Here is a 22,728-nt window from a genome sequence, read left to right as displayed (position 1 = left end):
GCAAGTTACTGCTCTCTAAGCGTCAGTTTCCTCATCTACTGAACAGTGAGGATAAAGTTATGCATCACTTTTTTTTTTTTTTTTTTTTGGTGAGGATTAAGTGATGTAGCGTAAAACAAAGATCTAATTGTTTGGAATGCTCAATATGTATCGAATATGGAAAATATCTAAAGTACATTATCCCAATAAAGAAAAGTATTAATCAACTTTTATCAGTAGGTTGGTCTTACAGGTCAATTTAAGAGGCAGCCTAAACTAAAAATCCATCACTCAACAGACTAAACACTGGGGATATGTATCCCCAATCCCAATATGTCTTATGTGGTGCTAGCCTTTGTAGAAAATAGGCCAGGAAGTACTTGTTTATAATTAGCCAGAAGTCTATCTCTGGAGACAAGACTTTCACACATACACAAAGCCTTGGAAGACAACGCAGCAAATAAATAACTAATTATTTGATTCTAGCAAGAAATGTAACCAGAATTGGGCTGGAATCACCAAGGACAGCTCCACAAATGAGCTGGCTGCTCATATTGCAAGAATGGTTTACCTTCATTTCTTGGTTGACCCTTATGTCTTTGGGGGCTGTACTCCACAGCCAGTTTTGGGGTCCCAATAACAGACTCCTATGTTAAAATTTTGGAATCATATTTCCTGACCATTCTCCATAAATTGGAAAAGTGAGATTTTAACTAGACCACCCTACCCACACTGCATCCCTAGTCATGCCCACTGTCAGGTGGAAGAAGAAAGCTTCCCTCTTTTTGGAAGTACCTTGTTCTTGTCTTGCTAGGGCTTATGGCATCCTCACACTACTCTGTGCATTTATTGGAATACCCTTCCCCGTGTAGCATTCCCTGGGCTTGAGTTACCCAGGTGGTCCAGTAAACTATGATGAAGATTCTAAAAGGACTCCCCAGTGGTACCCAGAAGTTATGTAATAATCTTTTATAGTGACATACTTATTTAAATTAAAAAGTGTTCTAAGTTTACTTTCTCACTTGGACCTCAGTAACTGGTAAAAAGTTTATTGGTATTAATAACTTCATTTTACAGTTGAAGAAATAGAAGCTTAGAGAGGTTACTAGAGTGTCTCACACTTTCACCATCAGTAACTGGCACAGATAAAATTAGAGCCTGTTTCTCTAATGGGTGGTCTTGTGCTTTGTGCAACGTAAGGACCTTGCTGGTCTTTGTCTCCCGTAGACTAGTAGTTAAACAAGAAATATAGGAAATAGTATGTGTCAGATGGTGTAGATGATGATAACTAATATATACTGAGTTCTTAAAAACTATATCAGTCAGCCTGACATCATATCATGGTGCCCACTGTATGGCAGAGTAAAGAGCTATGTTTTGGAAATTTAGAATAAAAATGTTTTTTCATAATGTTTGGATAAATAGCAAGTGGTGGCTGGAGGAAAGAGAATTAGAGGTTTTATTTAATCAAGTTTTCTTTGAACGTGTATATGACTTTAGTTGCTGGCAAGAAAATGAGTAATTAGATGATCAAGTCCCCACTGCTTGCCTAGTTCATATCTCATGTGAATCATGACTGCAAGATTAGAAGTTGGTGTGACTTTTTTCCTTTGTGGCTTAAGAATATTCACCTCGTTGCTACTCATGACTCATACTTATGAACAGTTAGAACACACCATAACTCATGCCTAGCTCAAGATAAATGGCACCAATAGCCAGGAATAGAGAGTTCAGAGCAGGAAAACCATATGGTGGATTTGCCTGGTCAAGAAAGACTTCATGCCATGTGTCATGTGGACTGAACCCCAGTTCTACCAGATATGAATTTTGTGAATCCAAGTTCACAAAAATACTTAACTTTTCTTTTTCCTCATATATAAGGAAGGGATGATGGCATCTACCTTATACATCTTTTGAAGAGTAGAGATCATTTATCAAGACACCGGCACCGTACCTAGCAAACATAGATGCTGGTACTATTAATGACAGAGATGGTCCTTAAAGAGAGTTCAATATTTTATACACAAGAATCAGTAAACACGAAAAATTAAGCTGTAGATGTTTTCTGAGCAAAGGATGATCCTGAAGCTATACCACTGAGGGCACAGCAAGAGGAAGAGGTCGTAAGATTTATATTGCAGTTAGCTAAAGTTGACTTTCTCTTGTAGGTCCATAAATCCCACTCTCCTGCCAATATCATGCCTTTTGGTACTCTTCCATGGAAGAATGAATAGGTGGAAGGCATGGGGAATTGGATACTGGACTAGGCATTGTGCCCTAGGTTTGTCTTTGGAAAAGCTTTATTTCTTATTTCCTCATCCATAAAGTTAACAATTATTCAACAACATTCAGCAAATATTTACGGAAGACCCATATGTGGGACTCTGTTTTAGGTGTTTGGGATATAGAAGGGGGGAAGGAAAATAAACCTAAGAAGAAAATATTTGTTGCATAGTGATGAGTGTGTGAAAATAGTATTAAAACAGGGAAAGAGGATAGCAAATGGAGGGGTAATGGTGGGAATGGAGTTATAATTTGAAAAGGGAAGTTTTCACTAAGATGCTGATATTTGATTAATGATCTGATGGAGGCGAGGGAGCAAGCCTTGCAGGTGTCCGGAGGAAGAGTGTTTTAGGCAGAGGAAATAATAAGCACAAAGGCCCTGAAGTGTGGGCATAACTGGTCTCTTTGAGCAATAACCAAGGGACTGATATTTAGGAATGGAACGAACGAGAGAGAAATCAGAACTATTGAGGACCAGATTATATGACCTTTAAGTCCATTTTTATAGCTTTGGATTTTACTCAGATGGAGATGAGGAACCGTTGGACAATGCTGAGAAGAAAAGTGATATTATTTCAGTTCGTTAAACAAGATCATTCTGGCTCTTGTTAAAGAATAGACTAAAGAGTGTAAACAGCAAGAATCAAGGAAATTCATTAGGGGCAGATATTGCAACAACCCAGGAGGAGATCCCAATGGTTTAGAGAAGGTAAGAAGAGGTTAAATAATGAATATATTTCAAAGATGCCATTGACAGCATATGATGACAGATCGAGTGCTAGGTAGGAAAGAACAAGATATAACATAAGATTCTGGCTTTTTAACTTAAACAGTTGGAAGAATTGTGTTGCCAATAACTGAAACTAAGACTGTGGGAGGAATAGGTTTTGGGGAGAGGTGGAGTTAATCAAAGTATCTCTGCCTATCTCTGGAATGTTGGGAAGAGTCAATAAGAAAAGTCTGCAGAAGCTTAGCTCATTCTCTAAATGGCAAGAGGTCTTCTTTGTGAAAGTAACAACTCTGGCAAGAAACTGAAATGGGATCTAGATGGAAGTTAAAGACTTAATGCTTACAACTCACTGAGTTGTGTTCTGAACTAAAGATAGAAAACCTCGACCTGAATCTGTGATAGTATACACAGTGAGCACTTGGAAACTATTTGAATATGTGATAAAATTGATAGTGAGTTTACATCGCACAATGGGAAAGGCAGTGACCAAGAAGAAAGAAAAAGACTTAAAGGGTATTATTCGATACTCAAATGTTTCAAAGTAGGCAGAAAAATATGTTCAATTATAAAAAACCATGGATCAACTGCTCAAATTTAAAACTAATTTAATTAAAATTAGTGGTTTCAAACTGTACATTATACTGAAGACCTCTTATGAGCCCTTGAGTAATGATATCCATTTCTTCTTGTCTTAATTCCCATTTCTGTTATGAAAGAAGAGTTGAAATTTTAGGCTAGCATAGTGAATTATTTTATATAGTTACATATGTGTGTAACATTTCAATTCAGTTTTCTTCATTATATTTAACAGATCATTCTTTATGAATTATGTGAGGAAAAATTATGATAATGAAAGAGAAATGATATTAATATACCATTCTTAATCAAAGCATAGCCTTTGGGAGAGGCTGGTTAGAAGGCCCATAATGGATATGGTAAAAGGATGTTATCTTGATTAATCTCATCAATTTCTAGTGATTGACTGGGCTATGTTTTGAGAAAAATTCTGAGACTTTGTCTAGGACCAATAGAACAAAGGACTGTTATTGACTGGGGATGAATGCTGAAGGTACCAATGAAGAAAAGGCAGCAGGCGTGACACACATCAACCATCCTTGCTTTATTGGTTCTAGAAGAGGCTTGGAGCATTGACAAGGATGGCTTGTCTTAAGGTTGTCCATTGTGTGTGTGTGTGTTTTATTTGTTTGTTTTTTGTACCTGTCCTACTTCTTGCTCTCCCTGGTCTTTTCAGGCCATAGCCCAGGCAATGTCCTTCCTTTAGATTTTGACTTTTAATCATTCTGGAATTTTTCTTTAGAAGGTCTATTCTCAAAACCTGCCCTTTGCTAACTTATTTGGTTAACAAATTTGAACACAGTACAACCAAAAGCTGCAAGATTAGGTATGCTCATGTTCTGGAAAACTGGTTGGATGAGATTTTCAAGTACCCCTAAAGAATGTGTAGATTCAACACTGTGAGTCTACTGATGATTTAGATGATGAGATAGACCAATCTTAGCTAGAGATGGCAGGTGCTACGTCCAATAGGCTGAAGAATAAAAATAGCCCATGTTGTACAAAAATGATTTAAGACTTTAGGAAACAAGTCTAGGGAACCCAATAGTTTGTGTTTTGATGGAGAAGAAGCACAATCCTGGGGAGGTTGATTCTCAGTGTTTGATGCGCCCTCCTAGGAAGGGGCTCCATTTTGAGGTAGCTAGAACTCTCATCTGGGTTCTGACAACAATATAGGAGTTGAATGAATTAAGGTGTTACACTTCCCAGGTAACATAATTTGCTTTTTAATCAGAAATATCTAGAAATAATATCTTAACCAAAATTAAGAGCTTAACTTTTTGGAATTTCAGGCCCAATAAGGGGTTGTAAGATATTTTATACTATTTTTTTTGATGCCTCTCAAATTAGATCTTTAAACATCCCTTTCCCAGGCTAGATTGTCTTATCTCCATCTCCTACTAGAGCCATCTTGACTTTCTACCATCAATCTTCCTTCAGTCCCTATTAATCCCTAAATGTTCTTAGATATTTTTGGTATCATACTTTTACATAAAATCCACATTTTCTTGTACTAAATTCTGAGCCCTCCTTTCCTCCATCTAAATAATTCAGTAGTCCTAAAAAGATGCAGAGTTTTCGATGCTTTTCTATTCCCCTTGTGAATTTTCCATGTCTTTATCCGTAACACATTAAAACTGTAATGTTCAGGCATTGAGAGCAAGCCAAGGTGGTGGTAGCTTCAGTAAGAAGAGGGTTAGAGAAAGTCCAAAATGCTGGATGTTGGAGAGCCTTGAAAATAGAAAGTAAAGAGGAGGAAGTGGAAATGGAGAAATATAATTTTTAAAAGACTCTTTTTGGACTCAAATGGTGATTTAAGGAAAGACAGATCACAGTAATAATAAAAGCTTCAGATTTGTTAAGGGCAAACTATGTGCCAGGCAATCAGCTTTAAGGACATTTTCTCATTTAATACTTAATAATCCTAGAAAGTACTTTTTTCATTTTTACTTTAAAGATAAAGAATTTGAGGTAGCGCTAGGTTAAGTAGCCCTCTCAAGATCACTTAGCCACTGATGAACTTAAGCTTTCCTTCCCTATAAGAGAGGAAAAGATAGAAAGGGAGGAGCAACAGGGATAGCAGGAGGTAGAGCGTGAAATGTAAGAATGTATTAGCAGAGAGGAGAGGATGTACAGGACTTGGAAGAAGGAGACAGAGAAGAGGGGACTAGGATTCTGAGAAGAGGCAGCAAACACTCCCTGGGGAAGGAGTCTCTTCTGCTCTTCTTTAATCTTTTCAGCTAGGACTCAGGCAGCAAGAGAGGCTTCGACCATCTTTTCCCACACCTCTGATGAGAAGGGCATGGGCTGGGTGGGAGTTTACTTTCCCCAACATATGAATAATGCCATTTGATGCATTTCCTAGTGGTTGAATGTGAAGAAAAGTGAAAAGATGAATAGTAATAATCCAGGGCATTCAGATTATGCTCATTTTCCAGGCACAGTCCTCCAACAACCAGGACTCCAACCTGTGGTCCTTGACTCTTGTGGTCTATTCTTCACCTAATGATTGCACATTGCAAGTATGTTGCATGCTGCAGCCTAGGAGCCATTTTGCAAGGTGTTAAATTGCCTTCATCACTTATCAGCAGATATCGCGTTCTTACAAAGTTAGGCACTTGTTATAGTATTGGGTCCCTTAGTGGTTCTTTGATCCATTTTAGGATGACTTATTTCTCTTAGGTTCTTGGACAGTGGCTTTTTCTTAGATTTGCTCTCCCAGTCATGATGGTACTGCTTGGAGCACCAGAATGGGGGAAATAGAGGGATAAAAAGTGGTGATCTTCTGCTAGCTGACTCTGTCCTGTAGGGAAGGCAAAAAGGAGGCTTAGCCCTTTGAAGAGTTGCTACAAACTACAAACCTTGGCTGGTGAAGACATGCTAATGCTTATGATCAGAGATGACAAGATCAACAATCAACGCATGGTATATTTACATGACATAAAGATTGTCTTCCTACCCAGGAATATCTTCCAATTGTGTCTAAAAATTAATTGGTACTTTTTCTCCTCTTGGATTTATTTCCTGTGGTTCTGTTGTTATATGGGAACTACCCAGATAAGGCCTCAGGGTCAGGAGATCCTGAAGTGTAGGAAAAGGAAGGAAGAAATATAGAATAAGGAGGTGGGGACTGCCTAGATGGACAGAGATGCCTGTTCATAACTTTCCAAGGACCAACACATCTCCATACTCCCACTTCTCTTTGGGAGCCCAAGGTTAGCAAGAATGCTTTGGGTTGAACAAAAACTGTTCTGTCTTAAATGGTGAGAAAAAAATGGCTCTAAGCCATATTTAGGAAATTTGTTGACTGTAATTAAGCCTTCATGGGAGTCCCCAAGGTTTACTTACCTATAATTGAAAAAATGCAAATGAAGACAGTTAATCAGTGGACTGGCTGACTATGAAACGCAACTACCTACATAAATGAATTGAAAACGAAGATACAAATATGTCTAGTTGAGAAAGTTACCTGAAAGCCAATTGGTAAATTTCTCAGCTGTGGAGATTTTTTTCTTAGCCTGATTGAGATTGCAGTGCTTTTCTGCTAAGGCCCTTGCCAACTTCGTCTTGAGCAGTTACATACAGATTTCCTAACAACGGGGCTTCGGTGTTGGTAGAGCACCTGCTGTCTCCCTGGCATCGCTCAAGGAAGCCCTGTAGAAAAATCACAAACCTCTTGTCCTGCTTTCTGTTGTGAGCGATCCACTACTTAAAGTTGTAAAACATTTGCTTTTCAAGATCCCATAATCAAATGGGAACACGCCTGGGATTAAGCCAGCTCTTCGGGAGTTCTCCCACAGTGTTTGAGCTATCACTGATCAAGGTTCGGTACACGTTCTAATATTAATAGCTTTAGTGCAGTTTTTGTCTTTTTTTAACAATAATCACAGCATACCTGTGATGGCCATTTTCGCTTTGGACACCATACTTATTAATATATTCAGCTAATTTTATCACCTGTTTAACATCATCCCCAAAATGCTTTGCATTTCTGTTAATATTTATGTCTTCTGCTTAATGATGTCATTAATTAGCCACTCATACTATGGTGTCAGCACCAAGTGCACAATTTGTCCCTAAAATTAGCTGTGGGAACAAAAGAGTAAATGCAGCATCATTTAGATAAAATATTTGTCAGGGGTCTGATTGATAGTAACAAAAACAAAAGGTCTTAAACAAATTAATTTAAATATGAAAGTAGAGGTACAGTAGATGATGTATCTGTGTTATAAACTATATCAAGTTGTTTTTGACAACTCTGTCCAAAGGGGGCCTCTTGAAGGGGAGAGGTAAAGAAGTGTCCTTCCTCAAGCCACTTAACAGATTCTGAGGGAGCAAAGTGCCATAATTGATTAATAATGCCTGCCAAGGACACCATAGGAGTGAGTGGCAAATTGTTACCTTATGTTCACCGCTGCCACTGTCTTAACAGGAAGGAATCTAACTTTGCTAACTCACTTCATTGTTGACGTTTGATGAAGAAGAGTGAATAGACTCAAATCCTGAAATGAGGGCTTGCCATAAAGGATTGTCTTTCTTGCAAGCGTGTAAACATCCATGCAGTGGAGAAAGATGCGATTAGGCTGAACCTTTCACCATGTCTGTGTTGGCTTGAGTTATTTATTACCCTGGACTTACTAGAGTTTTTAAAAAGTGTTATTGATATAGACCCTGGAAAAAGTAGGCAGATATTTCAAGGTATTTCAAATGTATCACAGTTTCTAAGGAGATCAAATATCTCTTCAAAGCCTCATGGATTTTTTAAACATGAAATGTTCTTCTTGGCGGATAATAGGCTCCAGTGCTCTGGGTTTCTAACCTCCCATTCATTAAGAGCAAAGCTGACTTGTAGCATAGTCTTTTTTCTTTTTCCCTGCAAGCAATTTGTGACTCCTTTTGGGGAGATAACTGTTTAAATATAAATGAATGACCAGCTCCAGTGGAAAGATCCCAGTTTTCTCAAGGTGTTTGCTTTCAATTTATTGTCAATTCTCTCATTACAACTTCCTGTCTGAAAAATACTACCCCAGGCCTAAATATGTACAGTATAGCCCCGTGAAAATACTTTTGTTCTTATATGTTAAATGCTAAGTTATTCCCATTAAAAGATCTTGCAAAGGGCTAAAATGGACTCTAACTATATTTACAGAACCATTTTAGCATTCTCAAAATTATTTGCACTATAAGCTCTGACTTGAGAAAATTAGAATAAAATAGCCTAGGTCCAAATTGGACTGGGTTCCCTCTCCCAAGCACTTCTAAACTTTTTGAGGTAATCAAGGCAAACTCCTCAGTTTTTTTATTTCAAAATCACCTTCAAATGGGTTTAGTTTATTTTATTCTATTTATCCTAGCCAGTAGTCTCATGACATTTGCATTATTTTTCATCCGAGGACAGATTGCTTTGTACTTGGGATTTCCATGAACTGCTATTTATGGTTCATTATTTTTTGTTAATAGATAATCAGCTTTTTTGAAAAGAGATTCATTTCCAGGTTGTATTTCTATCTCTACATGCGTATTTTAAGTGGATTAATGTAAAACACATAGTGAAATCCTCATTCTCTGCTATAAATTATATGCCTGGCCCCCACAAATTAACATCCTAAGACATTTACTATGTCATATGTAGTTAATCCAATGCTTTTCCCTCCACCTCTTTTACATTACTTTGCACTTTTGACAATGCTGTTTTGTGTGTGTGTTTTTCAAGCCAGCTGTTAAATCTAAACTGCATTTGTGTTATTGCTGGTTGGCCCAGGAAGTTCATTATTATCAAGGGTGAAAAACTGCTAATTACTTAAGGGAATAGACAGTAGCCTTTGCTGTCAAGGGAATAGTTAAGATATTTCTTGATGATGTTATGTCTTGGATTATTAAAAGAATATTGATTTTGATCTTGAAAGTATAATGCTGAGAAAATTTTTAGTAGATGTGGACTTTTTGACCTGAAGAAAGAATATGGATTTAATATTTCATTCAGCATTCTATCAACTCTCTCTGTAAAAACACTAAATAAGAAATATGAAGGGAAGAAGAAATCAGACAAATTGACATGAATTATATAGCTCTAGTAGGCAGAACACTGTTCATGAAGTAACTTTGAAAACCATTGCAAGCAAAACGTGGTTTCTTACATCTAGATCCCTGAGTTTCACTCCCATAATTTCAACTGTCCCTTTGATGACTCTGCCTACATGTAACACAAACACCTTAAATTCAGGATTTCCGAAGTTAAACTCAGCAGTGCAGCACCTAAGACTCCCTCCTATTTCTATCATCTGGGTTGAGAGAATCAATATATACCCAGTTGTACTAGCTAGGATTTGACATTTTGAGAATTGACAATTTGAGAATTGTCCCTCATCACTCTTAACCATCCAGTCACCAACAACCTCCTATTTCATCCATTAAAGTGAGTGAGACATCATGCTTACCCTGAAGCTTTAGTTTCCTACCTTATCCCTACCTGACTCAAGATAGATCCCCTATTCTCTCTGTTCCTTTAGCACTTTCCATCCTACTAAAGGACTTATCATAGAACATTAAATCGTTTAGTTTATGTGTCTATGTTTGTATACCCAACACTTCAGCACAGTGGTTGGCATGAAATAGATAAACAAGAGGTGTCTGAAGGAATACTTAGATGAATAAGTGTGTAGGCAGAAGGATGGAGGGATAGACTTGAAAGGTAAAGAGTAAATGGGAATTCAGCATTTCAAGAAATGTATCTGCAATTTCATTTGAAAGAATGAGATTTGAGTCATGTAGTCAGATTTGTGTCAAATTCTGTTTCAGCTGAAACTGAGCACCTCTTGCAGTGTCAACCCCATGTTAGTGAAGTAGCATGGAACTTAAGACATAGGGTTTCAGAAATCTTCAGATGATCTTGTAAATTGTAAGAGGGATTTTAAACACTTTTCATGACAGTCTTCAGCTTTGACTGAGGAATTAGGCAGCACAGATTTCAGGGAAGTCTTCCCTCTAGTATTTCCCTCCCTTTAAAACACAAAACAAGGATGTAGGGAAAGAGAAATCTGTGTCTTAAAAGTTGAGTGGAGTCAAGAAGAAAAGAATGGTAACAGAAGCAGAAAAAGAGCCAGAAAACCCCTATAGAAATTGCTGTAAAACAGTTCTCTCACCCTTATTTGCTTTTCATGGACTATAATAGAATAAGATGTGAGGAAACATCTGTTGCCTTTTTAAAATAGTGCTTTGATATTTTAAAAGAATAGTGACAGAATTAGGAGAAGCCTAATTTCTGTGGTTAGGGACAGCAGACACCTATGCCATGAAACGGAGAATTAGTCTAGCACAGCTTGATAGATTTTGGGGCTGTGTATTCATCTGCCATGCCTGGCTGTGAGAGGCAGCGTGGAGCAATGGTTAGCACATGGGCTCTGGAGTTAGGCTGCCGGGGTTTAAATCTTGGCTTCACCACTTACTTGTAGTGTGATATTGGGCAAGGAGAATGGCCCCTCTAAGTCCCGGTTGAAAATGATAGTATTTTTTGTCTCGGGGTGGTTGTGAGATTGAATGAGAGAAAGGAAACTCAGAGAGCTAGTCCAGAGATTGGCTTATAGTCACATTTGCTAAATGTAGGCTCTTATTTTAAAATTAGGCGAAAATTAGCAGCTTCTCTTAGACTAGATGTAAGAACTGAATGGGATGTCCAAGTGGAATAGAAAAGCCCCTAAGCAGGAAAACATACAAGTCTCTTTTTATGGAAAAGTTCAGTCAGTGTATATGCAGGTCAACTTGAGGAATAGCTAAGAGATGGTCTGCTTTCGAGGTTGTTATAAAGCTGGCAAGGCAGGTCTACATCAAGGCTTAGAACGCTACAGTAGGTGAGCCCTAACTCAAGGATAACCAGTCATTAAAGCTGTGTACTGTAGAATGTGCTTCAGAGAAACTAAGCACACGCAAGAGAAATCTGCAGGGAGCCGATTCCGGGCACTGCTGCCATGAGGGTGAATCCAAACCAGGAAGGCAGCCTAAAGGCCAGGAAGGACTGGGGAGGGCTAAGCACTGGGCAGGAGCACATCGGAGACCAGGAGATCCAGTTAGAAATAATTCAGGCTCTGAGGATGAGACTAAAAGTTATAGACCAGGAGAGATGGAGTCTCTCAGCAGACTTAGTCATGATGATTACAGGATGGTACCAGGTTCAACTTTAACTCTTATGCCCAGATAGAGTTAATAATTGAGATAGGTTCATTTTGAATGATAGGTACTCACTGAAAAACATCCCACTGATTACGTAATGCTTTCGAGAAGTAGGACAGTGAGGTTCAGATGGCGGGCTTTGGAGAGAAAGTACTGATCCTAATCCCTCCTTTGCCGATTACTGCAGGGGCAAGTTACCTTACCTCTCTAAGCTTCAGTTTCCTCCCCTGGAAAATGGAGTAATGATAGCTCTTATTTTAAGATATTTTGAAACTTAAATAATGCAATTTAATTAAAAGGACTAAGGCAATGCCAAGCACCTGGTAAGTGCTCAATTAATGTTGGTTATTATTATTAGAATGTTGTTTGTACATATTTGTTTACATGTCTTATTTGAAAGTACCAAAGTAATGGTATAAATCATAAAATAGAATGCAGTTATGTTAAATAAGTTTTCCTAAACCTTGTATTAAAAAATCTTCTTACCATGTAGCTTTACTCTTTTCAACATATTTTCTTTAGGATGTGAAGTTTTTGCAAAATGTCCCACTTGGAAACCAGGTCTCAGTGCTATTTTGGATAAGCATAAAGGAGAGCCATTTTTAAATAAAACAAATTCTGATTGTGCCAATAATAATCTAAATCATTAAAGCGGGTATAGGGCAAATGGGCAAAATTTATCCTTTGGGAATTCAAGTTTTAAGACAAAGTCAACTTTTGTATTAATTTTATATTGAGCTTATCATCTAGGACATATTTGTTTAGGTTTAGCTGGCTAGATCCCTCACCTCTTCGCTTTACTTTGTCACAAATTCAGTATGTGCCCTACCAGGTGGCCTGAATGAAATCATTAGCTTTCTGTTTCAGAGCTGTCTCACTCTCAACCAATGTATTAGGTTTATTCACAGGATTCCTGCATCAGGCTGGGAGAGCAAAGGGGCTCTGAAGAAGAGACAGGCTATCATATTTTTGCTGCAGAATTAGACACCATCTATCTGAAAATGGAATCTGTGGTAAAAATCTCCAAATTACTTGTAATCCTTCTCTTTGGATCCGCTCAGTTCTCCCAAGATTTGCTTTTGGGGAACCTTTTAATAATACAATGGACACATCTTACTCCACTTCTACTAATGCTCTTGCCCTGAAGCAAATCAACAGAACTGACCCTAACAGTATTCTGCTCTCTCTTTACCCATAGCACACAATAGAATTAACTAACTTTATAAATGAATATTACTCATTTTTGAAACCTGACAGACTTATAGGGAACTGTCAATTGGCCAAGGGATATGTTATCTAGCTTCTAAAGAAACCATGACTGATCTCCTAATTGTCCCAACATTTTGCTATCTTATCTTTTTCCCTCATTATTTACACTTCTACTTGGGAATATAATGAGAAAGATGAAAAAGTGAAATTCAGTCAGATAACTGGCTATGATGTTACCAAACTCGTGTATGAAGAAAACCCTAAAATCATTAGATGTAACAAGCCTTCAGATAGTCCTTGGGTTTCATTAATCCAGTGGTTCTCAACCTTCGGCGTGCATCAGAATCCCCTGGATTGCAAGTTTTTGATTCAGAAAGTTTGGGGTTGGCCTGAGAAATTGCATTTCTAACAGGTTCCCAGGTGATGCTGATACTGCTTATTCAGAGACTTTAGTTTGAGAATCACTGCACTAATCCATGCGTGGCTTCTCTCCTATTAACATGAATAATCTAAAATTTGCTTTTCCTTAGCTAGTTTTAGATATTTATGCTGTATAAACTAAACATTATGGGTTAATCAGTTATTTTATTACATGTGCACCTTGTACAACAAACAGAAGTGGTAAAGTAAGAAGTCACTGTATCCATTTGGTTGGTTTATTTACAAAGCAGTCAAATATGTATTTGCTGAATCATGAGTCTAATCCACAAATCTCTTTGCTTCTCTATATTTTTGTGGGGTCAATGTAATACTGACCTTTAATCTATTTTTTTTTTTAATGATGAAGCCTCAACTCTATGGTATTACAAGGAATTCATACATAAAAAGCATCTTCCATTGTTTTCCCCAATGATCTGACTTTATGGGCTTTTTTGGTGGTGGAAGAATTGAGCTCATTTGCAACTTTAATTTAACTTTAATAAAAGACATAGAACAGAGAGCAGCCAGAGCAACAGCATGGCAGAGGCCTTAGAGGTAACTTGTGATGTGCCCAGTCATTGCTTGGGACATGTTTTGGTCTCAAGAAATGACAAGAAGCTAAAGTGAGTGCAGGTCACATCACATAGGGGAGCCACATTGTTTGGGGTCCCTCAGCTTAAACACTTTGCTAATCACCTCACACCCCGAAAGTTGTATTCCTAATTCCTATTTGCTAATGCAGCTGCAGGCCATCAGTTACAGGTTATACAATGAACAATCTCTACAAATCGGAACAACATTACTTAGGAACGTCCTTGGATCCCTCATTTAACTGCAATGGATCCATTGCCTTAGTTGATATTACAAGAAGTTTGACGAATGATCAAATACACTCAAGCATCCCTGAGCCTAGAATAATATTTGCAGTCCAGCCGTTAGTTCTTTCCTTTCACTGAGTCACATGTAGAGTCCTGGCTGAAAGGGAGTCTAGGAAATGCAGTTTTGAACTTTTCCTGGATCTGTAGTCCAGGAAATGAAGAAGGTTGAAACAGATATTGAATGATCTAGTAGTATACAGAATGTACCACACCGTCTAACCAGTTAAAAGCAGAAAAGAGGTAATCTAAAAAAAATCCCTGGCCTGAATCTAGGGACAAGCTTCTAAGTTATGACTTGTCATAGCGTTTGAAAAGCTATCCTACCCAAGGAGGTGGCAGTACGGTGCAGTCTTTAAGGACTTCATCACTTAAGCTGTATAAACCCATGAAAGTTACTGGACCTCTGCATGCATCAGCTCTCTTATCAAACAATGAAATGACGATAATACCAACTTCATAGGGTTATGATAGTTAAATGGGGGAAATACACCATTTTTAAAATAATGTTTGTCACATAGTAAGAAATCTTCATGGATATGAGGGTCTCGCTGAATGCTCTCTGACCTACAAGAGCCTGACACAATTATTGATATTTTTATAGGAGGTATATTCAAGACCTGGGAATAATTAAATAGATACTCAAGTGCAATAAACACCTAAATAAAAGCCAGCATACCATGGGTGTGCTCTGCTTAGCTGCCTGCATCCCTACCAATCCTGAGCTCAGGATGGAGAAATAGTCTATAAACAGAGATCTACTTCCACTGGTAGGGCCATAAATCTGCGATGTAACCCATTATAACTTTTTATTCTACAGTGTCTGCCAAGTGCTTTTGAAACATTTGAGTAATTGTCACCGTTAACAATCAGCTGAATGTAATAACTTGAGATGTTCCAGTTTGGAAAACTTTTATGTTGGAATTCTTACATACTAAAAAGAGGGCTTTGTCTTTAAAGGTATTGGGATTTTAGAAAGCTATGCATCATAGAGTATCCTCTTTTTTTTTTTTTTAACCTTCCAATTAAGGATAGGAGAAGATAGGTGACTGCTTTGCAACCTGTTTGCCTTATGATGTAATAATTTGCTCTTTTTTGGCAATACTATACTTGCACAAGCGCAACATTGTTTTAACTGTGAAGTTACACCACTCTCCTGTGAACGTTGTGCTTTGACTAACCCCGGTGTCTCATTCTTCTCCTCCCTCTCTAGCTGGACAGCGCCACGTCACTCATCCAGGCAGCTAAAAACCTGATGAATGCTGTTGTCCTCACGGTGAAAGCATCCTATGTGGCCTCAACCAAATACCAGAAGGTCTATGGGACAGCAGCTGTCAACTCCCCTGTTGTGTCTTGGAAGATGAAGGCCCCAGAGAAGAAGCCCCTTGTGAAGAGAGAAAAGCCTGAAGAATTCCAGACGCGAGTTAGACGAGGTTCTCAGAAGAAACACATTTCTCCTGTACAGGCTTTAAGTGAATTCAAAGCAATGGATTCCTTCTAGGACGATAGGCTTTAAAAGAAAGCTTTTTCTTTGTTTTTGTTTTTTTTTTCTTTTCCTTTTCTTTTTAATTCCATTTTTGTATGCATACCTGCCGACTCGTATGCCTCTGGCATGGGGAAATTAAGGGAGCAGTGTCTGCATGTAAGATAAGATGTGGTCAATACTACTGATCCATCTGTAGCCCAGAGAGGGGACAGGGAATTCCTGTCCTGAGGTGGCACAGAGCTGTCCTTTGCAACAGTCTCATAAAATTGGACAAAGAGTTCGCATCACAATGTTTACGGGAGTGGGAGGGATGGGGGAAATAAACTTAACTCTACAAAAGCAAACTCTAATGCATGCAAGAATCATTAGGTTGGCAGGTATACTAATAAGTGAAAAATCTGGAAGTGTAATGGTAGAACATAAAGCTTGTATTGCTTCTGTTTCAGTGCAAAAATATACTAGCCAATACGCTTAAGTGTGTGGCCCACAAATTGAAAATTCAACTTTGACATCACATCCATGACATTATGTGGATTTTTTACTAAGGAGAAACTAACTCATCCAGCCTAAAATGCTTCTTTTAATCTGTATTCTGTTCTTTCTCTTCTAGTAGTGCCATTACTAGTGCTCATGTGATCAATTTTTCCCCCTTTACTGAAAACAATAAACATTTATTTGGAACAATTATAATCCTTCTGGGGGCACTGGAAGCACAATGTGGTGATCAATCTTGCTTTTACTTTTTAAAAAATTTTAACTATGATTTTGCTAGAAATAGGAGGCCCAGTGGTAAAATGTTAGAGGAATGGAAACTGATAATGTGTGAAGGTTTAGGGGCAAATACATAGGTGTAGCTTGGAGTGCCGGTATCTAATATACCATTGTATCCACTAACTCAAAATAAACACATTTAATCTTGACATCTGAAGAATGCTTTCTTTCGTTAAATGCATACGTAATAAAAGATTAGAGTGTCTTGTTGAAAACTGGTTAAAAATGCTTTGTGTTTGTTTTTAGAAATTGGGGGTAAAATAGGTGAGTGAGATCTGAAGAAATCTCTGGGTAATCTTTAGAGTCCAAGAATTATCTTTTTTGTGTGTTTTTCCATTTGTTTTTATTCACTATCCAATGGAATCTAAAATGAGAAAGTCAAGTGTTAGACTTTTCTGGGCCAAACTTAAGAAACTTAATGTGTTCTCAGAGTGAAACTGAATCAAAAAAATTTTATAGGGATGTCCATTAATTTAAAAACATTTAATTCATTTCAAAATATTTTTTCCTTAAATTGTAAAAAGAAGGCCTCTGTCCCATTACTAAGAAGGAGTAGGCTGTAGTCTTTCAGCTATGGCTTGAGGATTGAGAAAAAGATGCCAAATATTCATCTGAGTATCCCAAACTTCTCCCATTTGAATGATTCCTACAGGTTAGCAAATTACAGCATGTCTCCAGAAGACTTCTGGTAAAACGTGTGTATTTCTTAGCAAAGTGATATCATATTGGGAGTCATGGACACCTATGCTTTGTGTTAGTTTAGGTGCAAAGTCCCAAAGAGAAGAAACTGAGGAGTTGTGGAAGGAGAGAAGCTTAGTCCAAAATCTTTGATATGGTTCTGCTCAAACTACTGCTCACCACCACTGGGTGATGAAAACACCACCCAAGCTAAGAATGATCTATTAATGGAGGATGCACCATAAAAGCTGTAGACTGATTTTCAACATTAATCATTAGACCACTATTTCAACTAGCCTGCTCCCTCAGTTTGCATAAACATTGAGAAAAGCACCCATTGATACTCATTCACTCACAAATATTTATAGAATGCCTGTTTTGATTTGGGTCCTAAGCTGAGCACATCACTGTGAACTTATTGGCAACTCTCCTTGTTAACACTTGAGTGTGGTGTAACTCTCTGGGTTTATACATTATTCTATGATTTAATGGCTTGAAAAAAGGATTTTTCTGACCAGCCAGGAAACTATTAAAATTCAAAAACTTCTTGGCAAATCCTGAAAAACAGTTAGCAGGCATCAGAGGAGCATGTAGAAAATGCCATTAAAATATAAATTTTAGTTAAATCTTTTAATACATGAGATAAACAATCTGTGTGTGTTTTCTGGAAATCAGTCCTCAATTTTACTTATTTTACCAATGCTTATTGAGTAAATATCATCACTATCTACCATTGCTCTTGTGATCAGGGAGAATAATAACTATTCAGAAAGATAATTAAATATAGACACTGTTTTGAGTGCACACAGCAAAAAGAAAAAGCTTATTGTTTCCTGTCCTCAAGAAACATACAGGTTAGTTGGGAGCATATGATATAGACTGAAAAAAAATATGAGTAAATATGCCAAGAAATCATACTCAATGTGCCAAATAAATGGGGCAGAGGAGTAATTACTGTGTAGGACTAGAGAAGTTAGAACACATTGGGGGCTAAAGTATTTGGAGAAAGATGAATGCAAAAGGTAGGTTTTGGAAAGGAGTAAACAGCATTAAACATATTCTAAATGAATGAAAGGTATAAATGAATAAATTTAGTAAGGGGTATGACTTGGCTGGACATTGAAGTTGGAAAACCAGCATACTTCAAGATCTAAAAACAAGTACAGGGAACATGGGATTCATGATAGGGACTTTTTTGTTGGTGCTGTGGAGTCGATCCGACTCCTAGAGACCCTGTGTACGGCAAAGTGGAACCCTGCCCGGTCTTTTTGCGCCATCCTCACACCTTCCAGTGCTATATCAGACAATGCTCTGCTGCTATTCATAGGGTTTTCACAGCAAAGTTTTTTCAGAAGAGGGTGGCCAGGTTCTTCTTCTAGTCTGGAAGCTCCACTGAAACTTGTCTACCATGGGCAACCCTGTTGGTATTTGAAATATAGGTGGCATAGCTTTCAGCATCACAGCAATTTGCAGCTCCACGGTATGACAACTGACAGAAGGTGGTGTGGCTCCCTGATGAGGAAACAAACATGAGGTCGTCGTGGTGAGAGTGCCAAATCTTAATCACTAGACAACCAGGGCTGGTCATGATGAGGACTTGGGAAATAAATGTGGAGATGTAGTATGAGGCTAAATTATGGAGGATCATGAAGGAGTGTGACCGTTATCTAATATGTACTGTGAAGTGTCTAAGTAGGATGGTGATACAGACAAAGGAGTGCCTTCATAGAATGAAACTGATAATGTATGAGGAGGTGAGAGCTGAAAGAGGCTGATGTTAGTTATAAGGGGTATTTGTGAGAGAAATGTAAGAAGGTCTTACAGCACTTCTTGAATAACCAGATGTGGTGTAAGAGCATGATTGAAGTATATAATTTAATCAGGGAGATTAAAGAGTCAGAAAAGTGAAAAATATCTACAAAGCAGTACATGAATGTGTGCTAGAACAAACTGAATATATAATATATTTGAGGAGATAGAGTAGGTAATTAGTCCCAAGAACATGGAGTACTTGGGATATTTCCTACAGAAGTAGCATTTTAGGATTCAGGAGGATGGATATTCCTGATGGGAGGAAACTAAATAAATCTCAACTTCCTTTGATTTTCTTTGCTAGGATTGATGGTTCAAAAGATAAAATCTTTATATTCTCCTAAGGACCTAAAGTATCCAAGGAAACATAGGTTATCTACAGAAGATCTGTAGTTTTTCTCCATTAAATGTTAAAGACTATGAAGTCAACATTATTTTCAGAAGTCAACTTTTATAACCAGTTGGGTTTAGCTCATGGAGAAATAAGCTATATAAGTGTCATTATTATGGTCATCAATTTTGAGCATCATTTATATGTAGGGCAACTTTCAGACACTTGAGGTACAAAGATCTATAAAATGCTGTGTACAGCTGAATCATCAAGCAAAATGAGCATTCAAAAATATTGTGATTTGATAAATTGTAGTCCTTAAATTTGCTGGCAATAGACAGTCATTTGATTTCTATTGCTGTGTCATTACCTATTAACAAATCAAAGAGGTTAGTACTTACTCTTCACTTGAAAATTGAGGCATTGTTAAAGGTATGAGAGGAAGTGAATTAACTACACAAGGCTGTTAACAATAATAATAATAAATACTAGTGCTGAAGAGTGCCATCAGCAAGATGGTGGACTAGGAGGCTCCAGGCCCTTGTTCACCCATGGAAACACAGTAAACAACAACTACTAACCAAAGTAGTTTCATGAGAAACCAGTTAAGGATTTGGAGCAGCCAAGCAAATATATAACCAAGAAAAAGCTACACTCAGTATGGAAGGAAATTTGGGGGTGTGTTTTTCAGCCATGTTCTGCCTCTTCCCTAGCACAGCATGGTCAAGAGGAAGCTGTCCAATTCCTGATTCCCCCAAGCAATGGAGGGAAGAGAGTGGAACTTACTTGCATTGTTCTAGCTTGTCTGGAGCTTCCTGAAGGACTGGTTTCTGTCTTGTCTAATTTGGAGCACTGGTGGAAATGGTGACATAGTTTGGATATCAGTTTGGAGGCCACTGAAAACTGTGCAGGCACCAGGGCTTATAAGAGCTGCAGAGGGGCTGCAGATCTGTAGGCTCCTGGGGCCAAGAAACTATGGGCAGAGGAATGCAAAAGAACATTAAGATCTTGAAAATAAGCGAAGGTGGAATTCTTAGAGAATATAAGACATTTAAAGGAAGCCATATATATGACGGATTGAGGAAAGAATCATACATACAGGCCTGGGGAACAGGCATGCTTAGAAAGGCCTGAGAAGACCATAAACCTTCATGCCAGGTTGGTTAGTGAAGGTCTTTCCCTTCACAGAGCCAGTCTGTAAAGACCGGGAAAGGTGGTTGTTTTTTCAAATGCCCAAACTACAAGTGACTCCTATTAGATCTAAGGAAACACATATGTTGAGAGTGAAAGAATGACAAAAATATTCCAGGAAAATAATAATCAAAAGAGAGCAGAGGTGGCTATCCTAATACCAGACAAAATAGACATTAAATGAGAACTGTTATTAGATACAAAGAAGGACACAATATAATGATATAAAGACCAATGCACCAAGAAGATATAGTAATTATAAATATCTACACACCAAGCATCAAAGTTCCTAAATATACAAGGCAAGCATTGACAGAACTGAAGTGAGAAATAGCTCTAGAATAGTAGTAGGCAACATCAATAACTCATTTTCAATAATGGGTAGAACAGCTAGACAGAGATTAGTAAGGAAATAGAAAACTTGAACAACACTACAGACCAATTGGACCTAACAAACATACACAAGAACGCTCCACTCAACAACAAAGGAATACGCATTTTTTCTCAAGTGCACATGAAATGTTCTGCAGCATGGAACATATGTTAGGCCACAAAACAATTCTTAATAAATTTTAAGAGGTTGAAATTATACAAAGTATATTTTTCAATCACGATGGAATGAAACTAGAATCAGTAGCAGAAGAAACATTGGAAAATCCTCAAATATGTGGAAATCAAACACTCAAACAACCAACAGGTTAAAGAGAAAAAAATCACAAGGGAAATTTGAAAATATCCTGAGACAAATAAAAACAAAAACACACATACCAAAACTTACCGGTTACAGTGAAAACAGTACTAAGGGGGAAATTTATAGTTGTAAATGCTTAAAGTAAAAAAATGAGGAAAGCCTCACAACCTAAATTTATACCTTAGAGAAGTAGAAAAAGAAGAGGAAACTAAACCCAAAGCTAACAGAATGAAGGAAATAATAAAGACTAGATCAGATAGAAACAAAATAGGGAAACAATAGAAAAAATTAACAAAACTGAGAGGTAGTTCTTTGAAAAAAATCAATAAAACTTTTAGCTAGATTGACTAAGAAAAAATGAAGACCCAAATAACTAAAATCACAAATGAAAGAGGGAACAATACTACTGATTTTATAAAAATAATAAGAACTATAAGAGAGTACTATGAACCATTGTATGCCAACAAATTGGATAATCTAGATGAAATGGATAAGTTCCTAGAATCACACATTCTAAGAATACTGAATCATGAAGAAACAGAAAACCTGAACAGACCCATGACTGGTAAGGAGATTGAATCAGTAATCAAACCTTCCCAACTTGGAAAAGCCCAGGGTCAGTGGGCTTCACTAGTGAATTCTACCAGACATTTAAAGAAAAGTTAACACCGCTCCTTTTGCCGTTCTTCCAAAAAAATTGAAAAGGAAGGAACACTTCCATATTCATTCTATGAGGCCAGCATTACCCTGACACCTAAAACAAAGACACTACAAGAAAAAACTACAGACCAATATCCCTGATGAATATTGATGCAAAAATCATCAACAAAATTCTAGCAAACAGAATTCAACAGTACATTAAAAGGATTACATACCATGACCAAGTGGAACTTATTCCAGGTGTGCCAGAATGTTTCAACATACAAAAATCAATCACACAAAAATTAATTGCTTTTCTAGATACTAGAAACGAAAAATCTGAAAAATAAATTAAGAAACAATCTCGTTTACAATAGCATGAAAAAGAATAAAATACTTAGGAATAAGCTTAACCAAGAAGACAAAAGACTTGTATACTAGAAAGTACACAACAACACTGAAAGAAATTGAAGAAAACATAAATAAATGGAAAGATCTGGTGTTCATGGATTGGAGAAATTAATATTGTTAAGATGTCCATACTACCCAATGTGAGCTACAGAGTCAATGCAATCCTTGTCAAAATCTCAATAGCCTTTTCCACAGAAATAGAAAAATCCACCTTAAAATTCCTACAGAATCTCAAAGGATCCTCAAGTAGCCAACAGAACCTTGAAAAAGAAGAAGTTGGAGGCCTCATATTCCCTGATGTCAACAGTTACTACAAAGCTACAGTAATCAAAACATCGTGGTGTTTGCATAAAGACAGACATATAGACCAATGGAATAGAATAGAGAGTTCAGAAATAAACCCTCACACATACACATACAGTCAAATGATTTTTGACCAGGTTGCCAAGACCATTATATGGGGAGAGGATAGTTTTTTCA

The 22,728-nt window shown here is 37.5% G+C and overlaps 1 protein-coding gene across 10 annotated transcripts in view; it reads left to right on the top strand.

Annotated features, from left to right (window-relative positions):
• The window catches only part of CTNNA2 (catenin alpha 2), a 1,085,794-nt gene extending 1,069,150 nt beyond the window's left edge, over positions 1–16,644 (top strand). For 5 of the 10 annotated variants that reach the window (XM_070236225.1, XM_023619644.2, XM_070236224.1 and 2 more), the window contains 2 exons: positions 12,631–12,747; positions 15,452–16,644. In XM_070236225.1, the coding sequence (XP_070092326.1) occupies positions 12,631–12,747; positions 15,452–15,739 (405 nt within the window). In that variant the 3' untranslated portion in view covers positions 15,740–16,644. The remainder of the gene's footprint in view (positions 1–12,630; positions 12,748–15,451) is intronic. The other 5 variants (XM_001499457.6, XM_005599873.4, XM_070236226.1 and 2 more) reach the window with 1 other exon arrangement.
• Positions 16,645–22,728: the final 6,084 nt, after the last annotated feature.

Source organism: Equus caballus, chromosome 15 (genome assembly GCF_041296265.1).
Source record: "Equus caballus isolate H_3958 breed thoroughbred chromosome 15, TB-T2T, whole genome shotgun sequence".
NCBI classification, from domain to species: domain Eukaryota; kingdom Metazoa; phylum Chordata; class Mammalia; order Perissodactyla; family Equidae; genus Equus; species Equus caballus.
This window is presented reverse-complemented; position numbering and strand designations above follow the sequence as displayed.